The sequence below is a fragment of the Cotesia typhae genome, unplaced genomic scaffold (genome assembly GCF_013202065.1).
Source record: "Cotesia typhae breed Kobodo isofemale line unplaced genomic scaffold, CoteBio_Ctyphae scaffold_121, whole genome shotgun sequence".
Classification (NCBI taxonomy): domain Eukaryota; kingdom Metazoa; phylum Arthropoda; class Insecta; order Hymenoptera; family Braconidae; genus Cotesia; species Cotesia typhae.
The window spans coordinates 1,392,025-1,414,371 of record NW_027423773.1 but is presented as its reverse complement, the minus strand read 5'-3'; the positions used below and the strand labels follow the sequence as shown (position 1 = coordinate 1,414,371).

Sequence of the window (22,347 nt, the reverse complement as noted above, 5' to 3'; positions counted from 1 at the left end):
GTTTGTCTTCTTGACTAACAATGTCTTTGATCTTTGAAGATATTTTTGGAGCAAGATTATTAGTTTTTTTTAATGAAAAGACTAAAAATAGTCTGAACATTTAGAAGAATATTTAAATTAATTTTATAAGACCTGAAAAAATTTTTTTTTTTTTAGTATTTAATAAAAAAAAAAAAACAAACGAAATATTTTTCAATATTCTTGAACCAAAAAATTTTTCGAGAAAAAAATTTTTTTTTATGTGTTAAATATTTTATAGAAAAAAAATATTTATAAAAAGCAGTAATTAATAATTTAAAAAATTTGAAATAAATTTAAAATTTAACTAAAATAAATAATAAATTATTATAAACGTCTGATATATTAATGCTAAATTATGAAAAATGATCTCGGAGACAAAAAGTCAAACATTAACTTCACTCATCATCAAGTCCAAGTTTAATCGGGCAAAATACACACTTAAGAGTATAAGTGTGCTTGGAAGAGTACACACTAACAATATATAACCACCGGGTGTATGTATATCGGCCTTCATAGTAATGTATGTGTATTTGAACGTTGGCAATGAATGAATTCACGTCCAACGTCAGAGCAGTCTGGACTTGAACGCGGTGGGTCGATCAACGATGTGGTAACGAGTAATATATATACATATCTATACATGAGCAAGGAATCAACGGCATCGTCGACGCGTCGTCTGTATCACTAAACTCAGTTCGATATCAATTCCGTTACACTAATTACTTAAATATAAATATCAACATTAGTAGATATGTTTTATAAAAATAATAATTAGCAATTTGTGACTTGTGAATTATAAATAAATAAAATTATTTTTTTTTTAAATAATAAGTCTTGTTAAATTGCACTGTACTTTCTTAACTATTGATATTTTTAAAGATATAAGCTCATATTGATGTTACACTCTTCAAGAGCTTTCATTTGAGTACCCACATGCATTTTCATATATTTTTCATATTTACATATATATATAATATATATAAATATATGAAATATATGAAAAATTCATGTGGGTACTCAAATGAAAGGTCTTAACGAGTGTAATGTCAAGGTGAGCTTATATCTTAAAAAATCTCAGTAGTTGATAAGATACAAAGTAATTTCTTAATTATTGACATAATTTATTATTATGATCACTTTTAGAATTAAAAAATTCAAAATTATTAGATAATAATAATTATTGTACTAACTTTTAAGAACAATTTCGGAGTTTTTTATTATTATTATTAATAATATTGATAAATCTGAATTTGCTGGTTAATAATAATAATAATAATAATAATAACAAGTGTAGTACAGGATTAAAATATAATATCTATACTTATGTTACCTTACATACCTACACTATAAAATGTTCTTCTCGCACGTGTATCACGTACAGAGAGCTAAAGTATAAGGTCGGGCGTTTCGCTTTTGCTGCTGAACACTCTCGTGACTTGAATGTGAATCACGCGGTCGACTATATAAGTCAACTTATATATGTATTGGTAGTATATAAATATATATATATATATATATATATATATATAAATGTAGATTACATGTGTATGTAGACAGTACTTGTACATATATGAGAGAAACGACGTCTTGGACTTGGAGGTTGAGAGCGTGTAAAAATAATAAAGAAAACGGATTGAAGACAACAAGGACAGAAGTATAAAGAAGGACTTGATTTTCTCATCGTACTGAAGGAGCAAGAGGTTAAAAGAATGAAGTGAGAGAGAATTACGGATTATACTGTGCTGTACTCTACTCTATAGTTGAACTAAATAAAAAGGAGTAAAGGTATGGAACAAGAACAGAATGGAACGAAATGAAAAATAAGTTTATGTAAGTAAAGTCAAGCTCAATACATTGAAGACCAAAAAGAAGAACATAATAATGATAATAATAATAATAAAAATAAGAAGAAGCTGACTTGTAATTTTTTTATACTTATTCTATTTAACTTCCCTCTCTACTTAGTGCTGGCGGACAAGGCCATGGCTGACTGGCAATTTTCTTGCGCAACTACTATTGCATACTGTACTATAGACCATCATCAGTTTTATTTATTTCATACGTGAATAATATATATTACGTAGATAAATTTTAAACGGATTTTTTTGGGTGTGTAGAACTCCCTGATTTTTTTAAATCTTATATTTTGCTTTAAGGAGATCCAAGTACCCTTTTTTTAATTTTTTTTTATTAATTATTGGGCTACGTAGATTAAATTTATAAATTTTCAGTAAGTTTTAAAAATTTGACTACTTTAATGGTCAAAAATTAAAGCGGACAAACTTTTAGTTCACTGACGCTCTCGCTTGGTGGCGCTAGCGGCCGTTTCTTCAATAAAAAACGCGCTTAAATTTTTTTTGCAAATTCTGAACAATTTAGCCTTAAAAATGATTAGAAAAAATTTTTTTTTCATTTATAAAAATTATTAAATTAAAAAAAATAAAATTATAAATGTCAGTTTTAAATTTATAGCTTATTTTTTTTTTTTTTTTTATTGAAACAAAATTATTTTATTTTAAAAACACTAACAAAAAATCCATTAACGGGTCCGTTAATTGCCGAATTAACTATCAACAAAAAGTGAGCTTCGTCATTGCTGCAGTTAAATAAATGACTCAAAAAACAATAAATATTTTTGCTGGCTAATTAAATTAATATAAAAAAAAAACATCTTATAAACTAAAAACATATAAACTAAAAACTCACCGACTAATCTTATGATCTAACTTGCTGGATATTATTTAATAAATTAACTAACTAAAATTAAAAATATATTATTTCCCACGAATGTAGTGCAGATATCGTGACGTCGAGTCATGGATGTCTTATATTTATGTGTTTAACTGGAGCACCCTCTTCTTAATGATAATTATTATCTATTTACTTAATTTTTTATTTTTATACAGTAATTATCTTCTCCCCTATTGACTGAAATTAAGATTTTTATCTGTTTTATTCCGTATATTTATTTATAAACACAAATTTTGCAAGTATAAATATAATAAGGAGGAAATTTGATGCAAAGAATTTTCCACAAAGCAAAGTAACCTGATTACTAATTACTCCATTATTTTTATTGTAAGAAAAGAGATAAAGTCGGTATAGATTTTATTGGAGAGCTTTCAAGTAAGTTCGATGCCATTTTACTTGCAGAAGCAATGAGCTATTGTTGAATTCACTCAGTAATGATAGAAGGGTTTATTTTTATATCAAATTTAGAGATTTGATTTTTTTTGTATTTTTAAAAGTTGTAACATTTTTTTTTGTTAAATAACTTTTTTTAATTGTTAAAAAAATTTTATTGCAAATATTCTATGAGCTAAAAAATTTTTTGTACGCGTAAAAATATCCTTTATAACAAAAATACAGCAGACAAAATGAAAAGGTTTTTCAATTATTATAGAGGAATTTAAAAAGGCAAATTTTGAAAATTTAAGATATTAAAACTTGAAAATTTAATTAAAAAACTGGAAACATTTTTTTATATGAAGACTGACAATAATGATAAAAATAATAATAATAATTGACATTTTTAAAGATAGAAGCTCATCCCGATGTTACACTCATCAAGAGCTTTCATTTGAGTACCCACATGCATTTTTGATATATTTTTCATATATACATATATATGATATATATAAATATATGAAATATATGAAAAATTAATGTGGGTACTTAAATGAAAGGTCTCAATGAGTGTAACATCAGAATGAGCTAATATCTTCAAAAATCTCAGTAGTTGACAAGATACAAAGTCATTTCTTAATTATTGACATTTTTTAAGATATGAGCTCATCTCGATGTTACACTCATCAAGAGCTTTCATTTAAGTACTTACTTGTTTTTTTGATATATTTTTCATAAATACAAATATATATATATATATATATAATATATAAAAATATATAAAATATATTTAGTTTAAGCTTTCAAAATTCTTAAAAATTAATTTTTTGGATCTAAAAATCTTATTTATTTTTTATGAATTAAGTAAAAAAATTTGATAAAAATAATATTGAAAAATTTTAAATTTAATGAAAAAAAAAAAAAAAATAAAAATTGATGATAAAATATAAACAATGTGACCGTAATTAAATTCTTGGTGAATGGAATAAAAGCAGCGGAGGTTAATCTGTTGGTGTCTTTTGGTCTAGTGTAACAACACTGTTGGTCAGTGTCTCAGTGTGTTGCTGTGTTGTGAGCTGATGTTTTCACTCAGGTGAATATTAACTTGGTATTTCAGCTCGTTGCATGCAACAAAACGATCCACACACAGATAGACACATGGAAGATAAAACACGTGAATATCCTGAAGACATGAGAGTCCAGAGTTAAGTGTATATCCTCGGGATGGCTCGTGTACCAACATATATACAGCTATATATATATATATATATATATATATATATATATATATATATATATATATGAAGGTGAAGAATTGTTGAGTTTTGCTGAGGCAGCAGTTGCTGGCCGAGGGTTTCCGTGTTGGTTAGTAGTTCTCTTGGAGAGCAGTGAGCGGCCTTGACTCTGGCTTGTTCCCTACCTCTTTTCCCACTGGCTTTTACCATCACCATCACCATCACCATCGCCATCGCCAGCGACTTCCTTTGGATCCTCCTGTCTCTTTTTAACTCTAGTTCATCCACAACCACATAAACGCGAGCTGTATTCTTGTTTCATGCTGTAGTTTGCTATAGTATGTAGGTATGTACCGTGGTCTCGTACTAAACAACCTCAACCGCATCTAAGTTTTTCCTCGGTTTATAAAACAGGCCTCCAAACTCACTCTTCAACAACAACAACCACCAACATTTGCTCGGCTAGTCTTTTGTATTTTTTTTTTAGTTTTATTTTGGATTGTATCCTCCATTCTTCACTTAAACCTACCGCCGCACCATCTCTGATAAAGATTTCATCTATACACAGATGGATTTATTTCTGGAATCTCGGAATAATCTTCTCTTTGGTAATCTTATACAGAGGGACGGAGAAATAAAACAGATTTATTGAAACTTTAAGATTGTTTCGACAAACTGATAAATTAATCATTTGTTGACTTTATATTAATTTGTTTTGTCTTCAAGAGATACATAGAAGAATAAAATTAATATTTTTTTAATCATAATAAATTTTAAGAATACATATTTCAAAAATGACCTTGTATCTTGTCAACTGTTAACTTTTTTAAAGATATAAGCTCACCCCGATATTACACTCATCGAGAGCTTTCATTTGAGTACCCACATGCATTTTTCATATATTTTATATATTTATATATATTATATATATGTATATATGAAAAATATATAAAAAATGCATGTGGGTACTCAAATTAAAGGTCTCGATGAGTACAATATCAAGATGAGCGTATATCTTCAAAAATATCAACAAAAATTTTCTAAATTTAAAAAAAAAAATTTTTGATAAAAATTTTTTTTGTCCCAAAAATTTTTCTTTTATTGTAATTAAAAATCCCGATAAATTATCAAAAACTATTTTATTAATAATTCATAATTCTCTTTAGCCACATAGTGATTTGCAGGTTGGCAGTTTGTGTTATTACCGTGTTTGTACTCGAAGTACATACATCGCATATTATATAACAACCAGCAAACAGGTAGTTGATGATATAAACAGATACAGAATATAGATATGAATTTAAAAAAAAAAAAAAAAAAACGTATCTAATTATTGTTAAGTAAATTAGGTTAGATCAATCAAGGCCGTACTTTGTTTCTCTTGTTGCGTAGTTTATTGTGTCATTAGTACAGTGTGTAGGTTGTAATATATCTGCATTGATCAGCTAAGTTACCTTGCAACGCCTACGGAATATTTCAATGCATCGTAGGAAGCAATAACAATTATAATAAAATATATTATTAAAGAATCTATACAATAAAATGTAAATTTTAAAATAAAAAAAAAACCAATCATAACATGATGAGTAATTCATCATGATTTCGCTTAAATTCCCATTGATTTTCACGTCACGCTTCTGAGATATGACACGTACTTCCTCCCTATGGTTGAGGTTTATGTTGATTTATTTTTTTTTTTACTTGTGTATTCGTTTTATAATTGACCTTATGTGGCAATAAACTTATAAAACCTTTTGGCTGTAATTTGTCCCACATCTAGCTGGCCAATCAGTGACTGGACAGCCTTCAGCCATTTTGGTCCACGTCATTGTAAGTGAGGTCACTAAATATTTAACCATACGTTATTATTAATTTTTATTAATATTAATGATCATAATGATGACGATCAAAATTAAAAAAAAAAAATTTTTTTTATGAAAATAAAAATTTTTTATCTTATGTTGTGAAATAATGCGAGAAACAAGTATCTTGATTATCTGACGAGTGAAACTTAAATAAAAATAAAATTAAGGCTTAATCGATGGATTATATTGAGAAACACTGGTCTCCATTGCCATAAATGGTACATTTTAAAAGCGACTGGATAATATGGGTGTAGAGGAAACAAATAGCAGTGAGATACTTTTTTTTTTGCTCATTGTTGGTTGTAAATAGTGTGGGAATATTTTTAAAATGCATAAATAGATGGATATCTTTGAAAAGTGCCTGAATTATTTTTATTCACTCATTAATCGCGAGAATTATGAAACTGTAAAATTTAAAGTCATAATTTACATTCTAATATCGTGAATTTTCTTCTAAAAAATCTTCTGTACAGATAATTAATTATTCATCAACATTAATCTATATAAATACATCAAATAACAATGTACCTGCGAGAAAGGCCGCTTTGAGCGCCATCTAGCGGCAAACCCCAGAAATTTAAAAGTATAAGCGCGCCAAATTACGAAAAATTGTACAATAGCTAATATTCTTCTATATTATACTCAGTGTAATCTGTAATAAAAAAAAATTTCAGATAGTATATTCAATATAATCTAGATTATACTCAATTATTTTTGTATTATACTCAGTGTAATCTCCGATTTCACCAAATAATTTTTCTGGTTATACCGTGTAAGATTACACTGAATATAATCCGAAAAAATATCCCATATAATTTTGGATTATACTCAATATAATTTTGGATTATACTCAGTATAATCTTGGATTATACTCAGTATAATTTTGGATTATATTCAGTATAATTTTGGATTATACAATTTTTTCAAAAATTGTGATATTAAATTTTTTTTCTTTTTTAATTTATAAATTTTTTTTGAAAATTTGTAAAAAAATGGTAGAATTAAAAAAAAAATGTAACAATTAAAAATATCAAAGCTGTAAATGTAAATTATAAAATACAACCTGGAGATATTACATTAATATTAAATATTATTAACAAAAATATATATAACCAAGTAATTGTTGGCAACTAGTCGCTGTTGCTTGAGGGAATTTCCCAGCTATTACCGATATTACTTAGCGTGTCGGCCACGTTACACAGGTTCTAGTAACCTATACGTGGCAACGTCGTCACGTGTGTCTCTATTAACTCTTTCATCTGTGGAAACTCGTTGGGTGGAACGTAGAAGTCACGGTCGGTGAAAGTACAAGAGCTACGGCATCACTGCCTTTTATTCCAAACAACATATCTCTATACATACATACATACATACATACATACATTTACCTTTTTTTATAATTATTCATCCTTATTAATATTTATGCTACTTGCTACATTCATCTACGCATACATCGAGTTTTTATTTTAATTTAATTAATGCATTGTAAATAATTACTCAAGAGAGCAGGTGAAAAAATGTTAAATTTACTTTTCTTAATTCTGCTTAATAATATTTTCAAGAAAATTTATATTGTTAAGAGAATAAAAAAAATTTTGTTTTCAGGATAGTCATATGAAAAAATTAAGTAATTAAAAAATGACTTTATATCTTGTCAACCACTGACATTTTTAAAGATATGAGCTCATCTCGATATTACACTTATCGAGACCTTTCATTTGAGTACCCACATCAATTTTTCATATATTTTATATATATATATATAAGAGAAATATACCGGAAATGCATGTGGGTACTTAAATGAAAGGTCTTGATGAGTATAATATCAGGATGAGCTTACATCTTTAAAAATATCAATAATTAAGAAAATTACCTTGTATCTTGTTAAATAATGATATTTTTAAGAATATAAGCTCATCTCGATATTACACTCTTCAAGACCTTTCATTTGGGTACTCACATCAATTTTTCATATATTTTATATATTTATATATATCATATATATGTATATATGAAAAATATATCAAAAATGCATGTGGGTACTCAAATGAAAGCTCTTGATGAGGGTAACATCAAAATGAGCTTATCTCTTCAAAAACTTCAATATTTAATTAATTACAGTGCAATTTAACAAAATTTATTATTTAAATAAAGAATTAAAAAAATATTTTTTTTTTTTTTTTTTAAGAACAAAAACTTAAAAATTTTTCCAATTTTTTGTTACAGGCAGGGATGATTTATCACCCCCCAGTTCGCTGAACGGGTACAGCGCAGACAGTTGTGATGCGAAAAGGAAAAAAGGCCCGACTCCACGACAACAAGAAGAACTTTGTTTAGTTTGTGGTGACAGGGCGTCTGGTTATCATTACAATGCACTTACATGTGAAGGTTGTAAAGGATTTTTCAGAAGAAGTATTACTAAAAATGCCGTTTATCAGTGCAAGTATGGTAATAATTGTGAAATTGACATGTATATGCGACGTAAATGCCAGGAGTGTCGACTGAAAAAGTGTCTGGCCGTTGGTATGCGACCTGAATGTGTTGTACCAGAAAATCAATGTGTTATTAAACGTAAAGAGAAAAAGGCCCAAAAGGTAGGGGTAAGAATAAATCGTTTCTTTTTTCATTATCAATTTAGTTCAAGAAAATCTCTAAGAAATTATTTTTTTAATTAAATTGAAAAAAAAAATTTTGGCAAAAATAAAAAAAATAAATTAAAGATAATTTTTATTTCTTAAGATTTTCTCGAGCTTATTTCGTATACGCTTCATTTTATATTTCTTATAAATAAATTACTTTAAAAACGGCCCCATCAAAAGTATATCTTCCGTAATGGCTTATTTGATTAAAGATGAAAATACAAATTTTTAAGTAGAGGAAAATCTATGTCGGTAAAAGCCAACAAATATTTTGTTGAGATTCGTATCACTCTATGCATCGATCAGAACAGGTTTCAAGCCAGTTGGTTACTTTTTTTGTAGATAAGTTTCATCAAGAGCTGACAGGTATAAATTATAAATACCTATAATGAACAGCATCAACTTTTTCATGGTTACTTTTAGAGTAAAATTTAATGTACATTTTCTTACTAGAGAAGAATATATTTTTTTTTCTGATGATGGAGGATCAGACATTTATTAATGACTTGCATCTATTTGAGCAGTAGGGTTTCAGTGGGAATATAATATATTTTATACTGTATTATTTATGTTACTATTCAATTCGTTAATGGACCACCCATTGGTTTTTTTTTTTTTTTTTTTTTTTTTTTTTTTTTTTTTTTTTTTTTTTTTTCATTTTATTTAAAGCTAGATTTAATTATAAATTTGAAATTTAAAATTGAAAGTATTTCGACATTTTATGAATCTTTTATTTCTTCACTCAATTTTTATTATTTTGAATGTTTAAAAAAAAATTTTTTTTTTAATTTTTATAAATCTAAAATTGGTTTTTTGATAATCTAGAAGACTTGTACTGACATTTTTTAAGATATAAGCTCATCTCGGTAATACACTCATCGAGACCTTTCATTTGAGTACCCATATGACATTTTTCATATATTTTATATATTTGATATATATAATATATATAAATATATAAAATATATGAAAAATACATGTGGATACTCGAATGAAAGGTCTCAATGAGTGTATTACCACGATGAGCTTATAAATTCAAGAATATCAATAAAAGTCTTCTAGATTTGGCAATAAACAATTTTGGATAAAAATTAGCTTTAGTTAAAAAAAAATACAATTATTTTAAATTTTCAATAGATTAATTTCTTATTACAATTTTCTTTTTTTTTTTCGACATAATTTTTACGGAAAAATATATAAATTCTAGATTTTGAAATTAAGTAAAAAAAACTGAAAGCCTGCGTTCTATTTTAAAATTTTTCTTACCATTGACTTTATCTGTGTTCATAGAAACTAATACTTGAAAATAATCTATAACATACGAATAAAGTATAAAAGTAAAAGCGCCATCACTCATAGGGTCATGAGTCACGAATAGAAGAAAGTAATCGTTCCGGTATTTTTCGGGCTATTGTAGAGACCCACAAAACCTTAATATTCTTCTAAATTAGTATATTGTATCAGTAATATAATATTCCAATCAGGTCATTGACGTTTCTAATGATCGTAGTATAAAAACTATATTAATTTAAAATTTTTTCTCTTGTTAATTTTTAGGGCATTAATTTTGCATAAATTTTTAGTAAATTCAATATTTTGACTTGAAATTAAAAGAAAAGAGAGGAAGACTTTTGTATTTTTTCTTGAGAGATTCTTTGTTTATTTTTTCCCCAATTGAAAACAGTGGCGTTTTTTTTTTTTTTTTTTTTTTTTTTTTTTTTTTTTTTTTTTTTTAGACCCTAACAGAAGTTAAACACAAAGTCGGGATTAGTTCTACTCCACTGAATTTTGAGGAAGAAAAATTTCGAGCACATAATAGTAATAATAATAATAATAATAATTTTTCAAAATATGTTTGGATTATTATTATTATTATTATTATTATTTAGCTGCTCCAATTTGAATAATAATAACAATAATAATAACAATAATAATAATAATAATAATAATAATAGTAATAAACATTTGCGTATTAAAAATACTTTTTTTACTGTTTATTTAAAAAAAAAAAATAAGCGTCATTCTATAAATTCTATAGTCTACAAAAACTGGTTATAAATTTATTTATTTACAAGGTCGCTTTTCTCCCTCTAATGCCTAATACAACTTAAACTACACTATAGACTGTTTTTCCGAAAGCAGGAGTGAAACAGAAATAAGAATAAAGAATAAAATAGAACGCACATTGCTCCCAAACAGATTGTACGTTAGTTTATTTTTCATTTTTCTTTTTTTTTTTTATTATTACGTTTCATCTCAAATTTTTTTTCTGTAAGACTTGAAAAATAGCAGAGCAACAAAACGTAAGCTTTTGGTGGATTATTTATTATTTTGGGTCATACGTCGCAATTATTAACTTTTAACAGTCGGAATTAGAGTTTGCATGCTTGGAATATCAATATGGAGTTAACATTAACATTCTTTCATAATCTACAATATACAATAGGCTTCTTTTTTTGGGAATTCAAATTTTATAAAAAATTTTTTTCCAACTTTTGAAAGTAAAAAATGTCTCGAAATTTTTATTTTTCTCTTTTATTATTCTAAAAATTGTTATAAAAATTTTTTCGTAAAAAAAATTGCAATTTTTTTCACAAAAATTAGCTTCATTTTTTTTTTTTTTTTTTTTTTAATTTTTTTATCAAACAAAATTATTTTTTTAAAAATATTTCGAAGGTCATATAAATTATTTCCAATAATATTTTTAATCATAAAATAATTTCAACACAAAATTAATGACAGGAGTAATTAATAAAATCAGTTGTAGTTAGATAATTACCAAGTAATGAATGATAACCGATAAAAAAAACTACAGTAGTTATAAAAAATGCCGATCGCGGCGTTTGTTAATCATTATTATCTCATTATTATCTATAAAGTCAACAGTTAACAGCTTACTAGACAAAATGGTAATAATGTTTTGTGACAGTTATCATTTTTTGGTTAAGTATTTAACGTCGAGCGATGCCGCGCAGTAAAAACCAATTAAAATTTTAATCCAGAGTTTTCAAAAAAATTAAAAAAAAAATTGTTTCTTTGTAAAAAAATTAAATTTTTGAATTTTTTATTCCAGGAAAAAGATAAACCAAATAGTACAACGATGAATGGCTCGCCAGGTAATTTAAATATCGATCAAATGGGCGTTAAAATAGAACCTGCGGAAACGGAATGTTTGGCAATGTCTGGTAGCAACATTGGATTGTCATCAAGTTGGCCGAACGATGTGAAAGCACCTAGTCCTGAGCAAGAAGAGTTAATAAGCAGCCTTGTTTTCTTTCAAGGAGAATTTGAGCATCCTAATGAGGAAGAGATTAAAAAGATCACGGTTGGTTTCATAATTATATTATTAATTAAGTATATATTTATCAATTATTGCATTAAGATAAAATATTTATTTTTTTAAAAAATAAGTAATTTTTTAATATAAGCTCATCTTGATATTATACTCATCGAGACCTTTCATTTGAGTACCCACATGACATTTTTATATATTTTTCATATATATATATATATATATATATATATATATATATATAAATATATAAAATATATGAAAAATACATGTGGGTACTCAAATGAAAGGTCTCAATACGTAGATAATCAAGGTGAGCTTATATTTAAAAAAAAATCATTAGTTTATAAAATACAATGTCATTTGTTAATTTTTGACATTTTTTAAAATATAAGCTCATCTTGATATTATACTCATTAAGACCTTTCATTTGAATACCCACATGACATTTTTCATATATTTTATATATTTGATATATATGATATATATAAAATATATGAAAAATACATGTGGGTACTCAAATGAAAGGTCTCGATGAGTATAACATCGAGATGAGCTTGTATCTTAAAAAAAATCATTAGTTTATAAAATACAATATCATTTGTTAATTTTTGACATTTTTTTAAAATCAGAGAAAAATTCATATTTGTTGAGCCATAAATAAAATTATTTAAAATGTTAAACAAATAAATTTACTGTCACAACATTACTCATTTTTTTTTCAAAAAAAATTTTTTTCTCAATCTGATTAAAAGTGTTAATGTTAATTAATATTTTTCTGTACTTGCAGTATCATCCAACAGAGAGTGAAGATCCCAGTGACTTGAGGTTCAGGCATATAACAGAAATCACAATATTAACAGTACAACTGATTGTTGAGTTCGCCAAGAGGTTAACCGGGTTTGATAAACTTCTTCGGGAAGATCAGATTGCGCTATTAAAAGCATGTTCCAGTGAAGTTATGATGCTGAGAATGGCGAGGAAGTATGACGTTGAAACAGACAGTATCGTGTTCGCGAACAATCAACCCTACACACGTGAGAGCTACAGTCTTGCTGGTATGGGTGAAACCGTCGAAGATTTGCTACGTTTCTGTCGGCATATGTATAATATGAAAGTTAATAATGCCGAGTATGCTTTACTCACGGCCATCGTCATTTTTTCTGGTAATTATTACATCTTATTATTATTTATTTATTTATTTTTTCCTTAAATAAAAAAAAAAAATCAAATAAAAAATTTTTATAATTAAAAACAGATCGGCCAAACTTACTAGAAGCCTGGAAGGTAGAACAAATCCAAGAAGTGTACCTAAACGCATTGAAAGCTTACGTGGACAACCGACGTAGGCCAAACTCAACGATGATATTCGCAAAGCTGCTGTCAGTTTTAACCGAGTTGAGGACACTCGGTAATCAGAACAGCGAAATGTGCTTCAGTTTGAAGCTGAAGAATAAAAAGCTACCTCCCTTCCTTGCTGAGATCTGGGACGTGATGCCCTAGTTTATTTCAACTCATCGTCAGCCAATGCTGCTACACCTAGAGTCGTCGGCTCAGCAAATCATACACACATTTGCTTTGCAATTTATTAATATCACTACTATTAATTTTACTATTATTATTATTATTAAAAAATACTACTATAATTATAATAATTATTATTAATATTCAATAGACGGCGGCGTGAGTGACTCTTTTACTAGTGCACCACTGTGTCACTGTCTCAACGTATTAAATTAATTATTTTTTTTTACATACTTTAATCATGTTTTACATTAATATAAAAAAATAATAATAACAATTATTATTATTATTTAAATTAAAGCAGCTTCATAATAATAACAATAATAATGATGATGATGATAATAAAAATTTAAAAAAAAAAACATGATTATTGTTAAATATAATTAACAATAATTTAAATATTGGGACAGTGACTCAGGCACCCAGGCTGTGATACATAGAGACAGTTACAGAGACTATATAAAAATATAATAATAATAAAACTACACTTATATAATATAAATAAAAATATAAATATATATAAATATATATCTATATATCTATATATATTACTATATCTCCTACCCGGCTATCCGTTACTATATCGATAAAAAAATAATTATAAATGATTATTGATTATATTATAATTATGATTAGCGTACTGATTAAAAAAAAAAAAAAAAAAAAAAAAAAATAGGAAAAAAAAAAAACTTCTGTTTAGAAGTTTTTTTAAAAATTACGAGAAAAGTTATAATAAATGTTTTTAAATGAAGAAAAAAAAAAAAAAAAAAAAAAAAAAAAGGTGGATTTAATCGCGACAGTGGTCACTGTTGAGCAGTGGTTGTTAAGTTCACGATTTTTATTAATAAATAATATACATATGCATAATATGATGATAGAGTCTATATATATAAATATATAAATATATATTACACATATATTGCATAATAATATATATAAATATATTATTGCCAGCATGTGTACGTTTTAAACGCAATCACGGTTCATGGATTATATTTATAATTCATAGGATAGTAAGGGGGAAATAATATAAATTCACCGATTCATTTTCTTCAGTAAGAAAATGGTTAAGTGTCTATCATGTTAATATGTATAAGATTTAATTTTTGGATGAATGTTTTAATGGATGATGATATATTGTTGGTGATGGGAATTCAAATTTTTAGATTTTTTTTTTTTTATTTTTTTATTGAAATTAAGATTTTTTTTTTTTTTTTAAGGAATTTTGACTGAATTTTTGAAAAAAATTCTGGGGGATAAAAAAATTGATGTGGGTACTCAAATGAAAGGTCTCAATCAGTATAATATCAAGATGAGCTTATATTTAAAAAAAAATCATTATTTTATAAAATACAATGTCATTTGTTAATTTTTGACATTTTTTAATTTACAAATTCATGTCGACATTATACTCATCAAGGGCTTTCATTTGAGTACCCACATGACATTTTTCATATATTTGATATATATGATATATGTTAAATATATAAAATATATGAAAAATACATGTGGGTATTCAAATGAAAGGTCTCAATGAGTAGAATATCGAGATGAGTTTAGATCTTAAAAAAGATTATTATTCAGCAAGATACAACGCGATTTGTTAATAATAGATTTTTTTTAAAGCTGAATTTTGACTGAATTTTTTACAAAAATGGATTTTTTGATTTTTAAAATTATTTTTTTAACACAAAGTATTTTATTTTTAAGAAAAAATTATCCGAGTGATTTTTTTTCGAACAAAAAAAATCTAAAATTTTGAATTCCAAAAAAAATGTAGATGTTGTAGATAAAAGAAAGATAATGATACGAGTAATAAATAAAAAAGCGTAATAGAGTGTAAAAAAAAAAAGAGTTTGTAATAGATAAGTATAATAAGCGAGGCTAGATGGTAAAACAATATAAAAAAAAAAAAAAACAAAACAAATGTAGATTGTAGAAAAAAAAAAAAAAACTAAACTAAAGTCAAGTTAGACTAGGTGACCGTGTCAAGTGCAAAGCCTTGTGCCTTCAACAGCGGACATCGGCTCACCAAAAAACGAATACATGAAATTTAACCGTCCGTTTTAATTTTTTAATGATAAAAATAAACTAATTTAATAAAAAAAAAAAAAAAAATCAATAAATTGTAAATTTCAAAGATTCATAATAATAATTATTATTAGAAAGAACGAGAGAGAAAAGAGATTATTTAAATTCATAATTCGCGTAGAAAAAAAAAATTTTAATAATAATAATTTTTATTATTATTATTATAATTATAAAAAAATAAAAAAACACCTGTATGATTAAATGTCAATTTTAATTGACAGCTCGATTAGTACCGATTGGTTAAAAATCTAAAAAAAGGACGTGGAGTGATGGATAAGATTGTCAGCGAGCGTGAGCGGTTAAGATTTGACGGATTGCAATTTAAAATAAATTTTATAATTTAATATTCGTATTTTAAATAAAGTTTGAAAGTATCTGATGCGACAGTTTTATTCTTCAGACAAAAATCGTAACATGATACGTTAAAAAAAAATTATTGTAATTATTATTAAAAAATAAATAATAATACTAATGAAGAATATAAAAAAAAAAATACTTCTTAACAGCGTTTGTTAAATATATCGATTATTAACTTTTAATCAGGAGAAATTTATAATAAAAATGAACCTCATCGTATGTAATATTAAAAAAAAAAAATTATAGAAATTATTGATAATTGTAATACTTGTATGCTATTAACAAAACAAATGCAAATTGTAATTCGTAGATAATCATACGCAATATTAAGTCATCTATTTTAAATTGTGTTTACTGTTCGTGGTAAATTTGAACGTGTGAAATAAGTGCGTTACTTATTTTATTATTAAAATGATTGAATTAATGTTTAAAAAAAAAAACATGTGGCATTAAAGGGTAGAAAAATTAATGTTTGTAGTTCCAGTAGGATACGTCTCTTATGTTCGATGTTATTAAAGAACACGTTACTGGAAATTAAATTTAAATTCCGCGCCTTTTTTATAAAAGGCATTTTAATTTAAAATTTTAATATTTAAAATTGTAAAAAAAATTTTTTTTTCCGTTGAAAAATGTTTAATTTGAACTTTTTGGTTAGGAACAATCATGTAAAGTTCGGAACATGGCTCATAGATGGCGCCACTATTAAAATTCCTATAAAAGAACAATCAGAGTAATCTTTCTTCTCGAACTTTCAAAAAAATTGAAATGAATAAATTTTTTTTTTGAAAAAAATTTTTTTGGTTAGAAATAACTATTTAAAGTATGGAACGTGGTTCAGAGATGGCGCCACTATTAAAATTCTTATAAAGGAACAACCAGACTACAATTTCTTCTTGAAATTTAAAAAAAAAAGACGAAATAGTGAAAAAAAGGGAATTTTTTCCTTTAAAAATTTTTAATTAAAGTTTTTTTGGTTAGGAACAATAATATAAAATTTGGAACGCGGCGCATAGATGGCGCCACATTTAAAATTCCTATAAAGGAACAAAGAGACTAAAATTTCTTTATAAACTTGAAAAAATTGAAGAAATAGTTGAAAAATTTTTTTTAATTACAATTTTAAATACTTAAATTGCTGAAAAAAAACACAAGCATTAAAGAAGCCATCATAACCTAAAAAAAAAAAAAAAAAACGAACAATGTCTTTTTCTTCACAAAAGACGCGGAATTAAGTTTCTTTAAAGAGTAGATTGGTAATAACTATAATTAATAATTTATATATCGATGAATTAACTTGTGGTTTATCATTTTTACTACGTAACGCCGTAAAGGCACACTGCCACAACTTAGAACGCGAGAACACCACGATAACGCTGTCAATGCGAAAATGTTGAGGAAGAAATATATAACACAATTTAACAGCATAAAAAAAACTGAATGCATGAAGAAACATATAAATATATAAAAAAAAAATACCATGATATATATATATATATATATATATATATATATATATATATATATATATATATATATATATATATAAATATAAATAACTAAACTGAAACATCATAAACAATCAAGATCATTAAAAATTTCACCGTCGTACCTCATTGTAGACAGTAGACTAAATAGATCGTAATAACGCGCATTAAAGTTTCCATCGCACACGTCTATAAAATGCCATACTAATTATTAAAAGAGTTTATAAATTATATTAAAAAATAAAATCGATTATGCCTAGAGCTCCATCTCGCTTGGACTGCGGGGTTTTATTTTTAAAAGCTAATTTTTACGTTAAATAGTAAAAAAAAAAAAAAAAAAATGACCTCGTGGTTCTGCCGATTATATTAATTTGTTCAATTAATTATTAATTATGCAACACGCAGGAATGTAGACGGCGGGTATGAAAAAAAATAATAATTTAATTGTTATTAAAAAAAAAATCACGGACTTACACTGATAAAAAAAATATCTTGATTCAAGAAAAATATTATATGCTTAAAATAATTCAAATGCTATCTAAGAAATTCTATTAAGAAACAGCCGCTAGCGCCACCAAGCGAGAGCGTCAGTGAACTAAAAATTTGTCCGCTTAAATTTTTGACATTTACACCGTGCTAGTAGTCAAAATTTTTCGGAAATTTCCTCAAAAATATTATTAATTAATTTTTAAATACATAACAAAAGTATTTCTTTTTATTATTTTTTTATAGACATTCTTTACACTGAAGGGTACTTGGATCTCCTTAATAATCCTCTAAATTACAGTAAATAAAATTCTTGAAGTTATTCAAAGGTCAAAACTCGCAAAAAAACGTGCCACGATTTATTATTGGTTAAAATTTTGGCGCGCTATTCAAAATTGGATAAAAAAGTTAGTTTAAAAAAATTCCGCTAGGTGGCTACGGCTCTCACAGTTAGAATTTCATAATCAGAGTATTTAAAGACTAAAGAGAATTGAATTAATTATAACAACAATTAATGTTTTTTAAAAAAAAATTTTTTTCTTGAATCAAGTTATTTTTTTTATCAGTGTAACAACAATATACAATATTTATAAAAATCTTTTCTTCTTTAGCATGCAGTTGTTTGTGAATACAATAATTAGAAATAATAGTTTACATTAATTGAAAATAAAATAAATAAAAAAAATACTACTTGCAATTCTACAATCACTGCCAAAGACGTTACTGTTGACGTCAATTTATTTCGTTGTCGTATTTTCGGCCTCGCGCGTTACCGCATAACCTTAAAATTCGTCAAATTCTTTTTTGACTAATTACGGTTTTATTGTAAACGCGTGGGTGATTGTTCATTATACTGCCAAGCGTCGAGTCTCAGTGCTTAAAAAAAAAAATTAAACATAATTAATTCTATTAAATTCAATTAATTAATTAAAAAAAAAAAATGGTTAAATACTCTTAAAAAATTACAAACAAAATGTCTGCCTGGAAACGTTTGACTGACTATCTTTATCTATCCGTTTGTCTGTTGTCTGATTATAATCATTCAGTATAATTATAATTATAATTATTAATTATTAATTATAATGATATTGTTGTTCATTTGTTATTTGTTTAACAATTTTACTGTTGCTTAAACAAATAATCACCCCTACGCGTAATTATAGTGTTTATTGATCGACCCGCCCTCTTCGATTCCGTGCATTCGACTATCATATATATCTTCTTTGTATTATAGCAATCTGAGGTAGAAAATTTGTTTTATGTGGGGTAATAAAGCAATTTATGCGCGATGTACTTGTTTTTTTGTAGATGTTTTTTTTTTTTTTTTTTTTTTTTTTTTTTTGAGGAGATATTGTTAATTTATGTGAAGTGTGGTTGGGAAAATTTTTGAGCATCTAATTTTTTTATTTTAAAGGTTAAAAAATGCAAATGATTTTTTTTTAATAAATTGCAATTAAAGAAAAAATCTTAAAAAATTAATTCAATTTATTTTTATTATTAAAAATTTAATTAAATTAATTTTTTGATAAAAAATAAATAAATTTTCTATTAAAAAATTAATTAAATAGATTTTTTGATAACTTATTTGATAAAAAATTAATTAATTAATTTTTTCGCTAAAAAAGAAATTAATTTTTATTAAAAAATTAAGTGAATCCATTTTTTGATTAAAAATTTGGTAAAAAATCAGTTAAATAAGATTTTTTGATAAAAAATTGATTGATTACATTTTTCAGTAAAAAATTTAATAAAATAAATTTTTAAATAACAAAATTTGTTAAAAAATTAATTAATTAAATAAATAAATAAAAATTTTCTTATAACTCAAAAATTTTCTCCACTTCACATAAAATTAACAAACTAATTTGTACGGTTTTACACTGACAGAGTTGCAAAGTTGAAACAAAAGTGTGAAAATTAGAAGAAAAAAAAATAATTTAAAAAAATGACACATACAGTCGGCACACTGTGGGCTTACTTATGCAGCGCATAATATTTCATAGTAAAATTTCTAACTGTAATTATAATTACTATTTAAAAAAATAAATAAATAAATAAATAAAAAACGTTATAATAAAAAAAGTAAAAACTAAATTCGATAAGTATTAGAAAATTAAAGTTATAATTATAATAATTATTATGGGAAAGTTGCAACAATTAGTTATTGTAATGAGTATTTACTCGATATTAATATTTATTATTAAAAATAAATTTTTGGGAATGAAACGGGGGTCGCAAAATTGGTGCTTCGGAATGTATTAGACTGAATTATTGTTGTATGTTTTTTAATTAAAAAATAATATCGATGGTTCAAATTATAATTCGATAATTATTATTATAAAAAAAAAAAAAAAAAAAAACTAAATTGTACAATATTTTATATGCGCTAGTGCACACAAACACTCGCACACACAAAAACACACATTAGAATTTATTTATAAAAAAAACTCGCTCATTTAAATTCAAATTTGAGCGCTCAAAAGCCGCCAAGATGGCCGTTTGAATTAAGATGGCGGGAATTTGATAATTTTGAGGTTAAACAAACAAAAAAAAATTACACATTTAAAAAATTAAATAAATTGTGTAGAAAAAATATAAAAAAAATTTTTTTTATATAATTTGTTTGAAAAAAAAAATTATCAAATTGGTATTTTTAAAATTGCCGGTCTTTAAGCGGGAAAATAAATAAAAAACGATTTAAAAAAATTAATTAATAATAAATTATTAATGATAAATAATAAACGGGGTGTAAACAGTAAATAATTGGAAATAGTCTCCTTTTAAATACGACGAGACACTGACTGATATGAAAGTGGTTCTCGTGCTGCACTTAGTTCATGTTTTGTGTACTGCATCGTCACTAAATATCGTTACTCTTATTAATTATTGCATTAAATAATTAAATAACAATAAAAAAAAAAAAAAAAAAAAAAAAAAAAAAGAAACAATTTTGTTAATTTAAATAATATAATTTATTATGTTTAATTGTAAATATTAATGTAAACAATTTATGTAAAAGACCATTCATTAATTAAGCTGAATAAAATAATTTTTTTTTTATTAAAATTAATTTATTAAATAATTAATAAGAGTAAACTGTGAGACGTTAATTGTAAATAATTAACTGTGGGACTTATAACAGCTCTTTTTTAATTATTAATTTGAAAGGATTGTTATTGGATGATGTATGTGTAATAGTCATTAATTATTTTATATTTATAGTGTTGATATTTGTGTACATAGAGTAGAATTTAATTAAGTTTTTAAAGAAAAAAAAACGGTAATGATTAATGGGCTTTACTTATTTTATTTTATCATTTTTGTTTAATACTAAGTGACTAAATAAATTTTAAATAAAATTTATTGTTTCTTCCTTTTATCAACACAAGATGGACGACGAAAAATTTAAAATGGCTGACAAGGCGCTAACCTTTTAAAATTATTTTTGTAATAAAGTCGCGGGAAATTTAAAAAGTAATATTTCAGGTAAACAATTTATTTTTAAAATTTTATTTGTCAAAAACCGAACAAAAATATTTAGAATATACACTGGTAGAAGGATTTATTAAATATTAATAATTTAGGTTATTTGAAGAAAATTGTTTAATTTATTCAATTTTAATAAATATTTTTTAACATTCAATAAATATTTATTAAATTAATCTTAATTTAATTGTTACTAGAAAATTGAACGCACTTTTTTAAAAATGTTTATTATCGGCGATTTAATTAATCGATGTTTTTAAAAATTTTTTTTCATTAAGATTTAATCATTGCTATGGTAATAGTTGACATAGTAACCATTGCTATGGTAATATCAGACATAGCAACCGTTGCTATGGCAACGGTTGTCATAATAACTGTTAACAAATATTTATTAACAGTTAATGAAGCTTATTAAATATCAACAAATCCTTCTATCAGTATAGAAAATTATTATTTAAAGAAATAGCGTCAATTGTTTACTGGAATATGTGGAGGTTAAAAAAAAAATCATCAATTTTTTGTGATACTATTAATAGTAATACATAAAAAAAATGTAAATAAACATTATATTTTCGAGAAATAAATTCTATATCACGTTGAAAAATTCTAAAATTTATAATTAATAAAAAATTTTGAGGTTAAAAAATTAACCGCGACTTTAAATGTTAAAATTTTAAGGTTAAGCGCTCTTTATATTTATTTTTATTTAAAAATTAAAAATACCCGGAGGTATCTAAGAAG

At 25.2% G+C, this 22,347-nt stretch overlaps 1 protein-coding gene across 2 annotated transcripts in view; it reads left to right on the top strand.

Annotated features, from left to right (window-relative positions):
- Ecr (ecdysone receptor) overlaps nt 1–14,230 on the top strand; it is a 44,844-nt gene extending 30,614 nt beyond the window's left edge. The window contains exons 3-6 of one of the 2 annotated variants that reach the window (XM_074252954.1): nt 8,474–8,841; nt 11,960–12,211; nt 12,969–13,344; nt 13,437–14,230. In XM_074252954.1, coding sequence (XP_074109055.1) covers nt 8,474–8,841; nt 11,960–12,211; nt 12,969–13,344; nt 13,437–13,681 — 1,241 coding nt within the window. In that variant the 3' untranslated portion in view covers nt 13,682–14,230. Of the gene's footprint in view, nt 1–8,473; nt 8,848–11,959; nt 12,212–12,968; nt 13,345–13,436 lie in introns of both variants that reach the window. The other variant, XM_074252952.1, reaches the window with a different exon arrangement.
- Nucleotides 14,231–22,347: the final 8,117 nt, after the last annotated feature.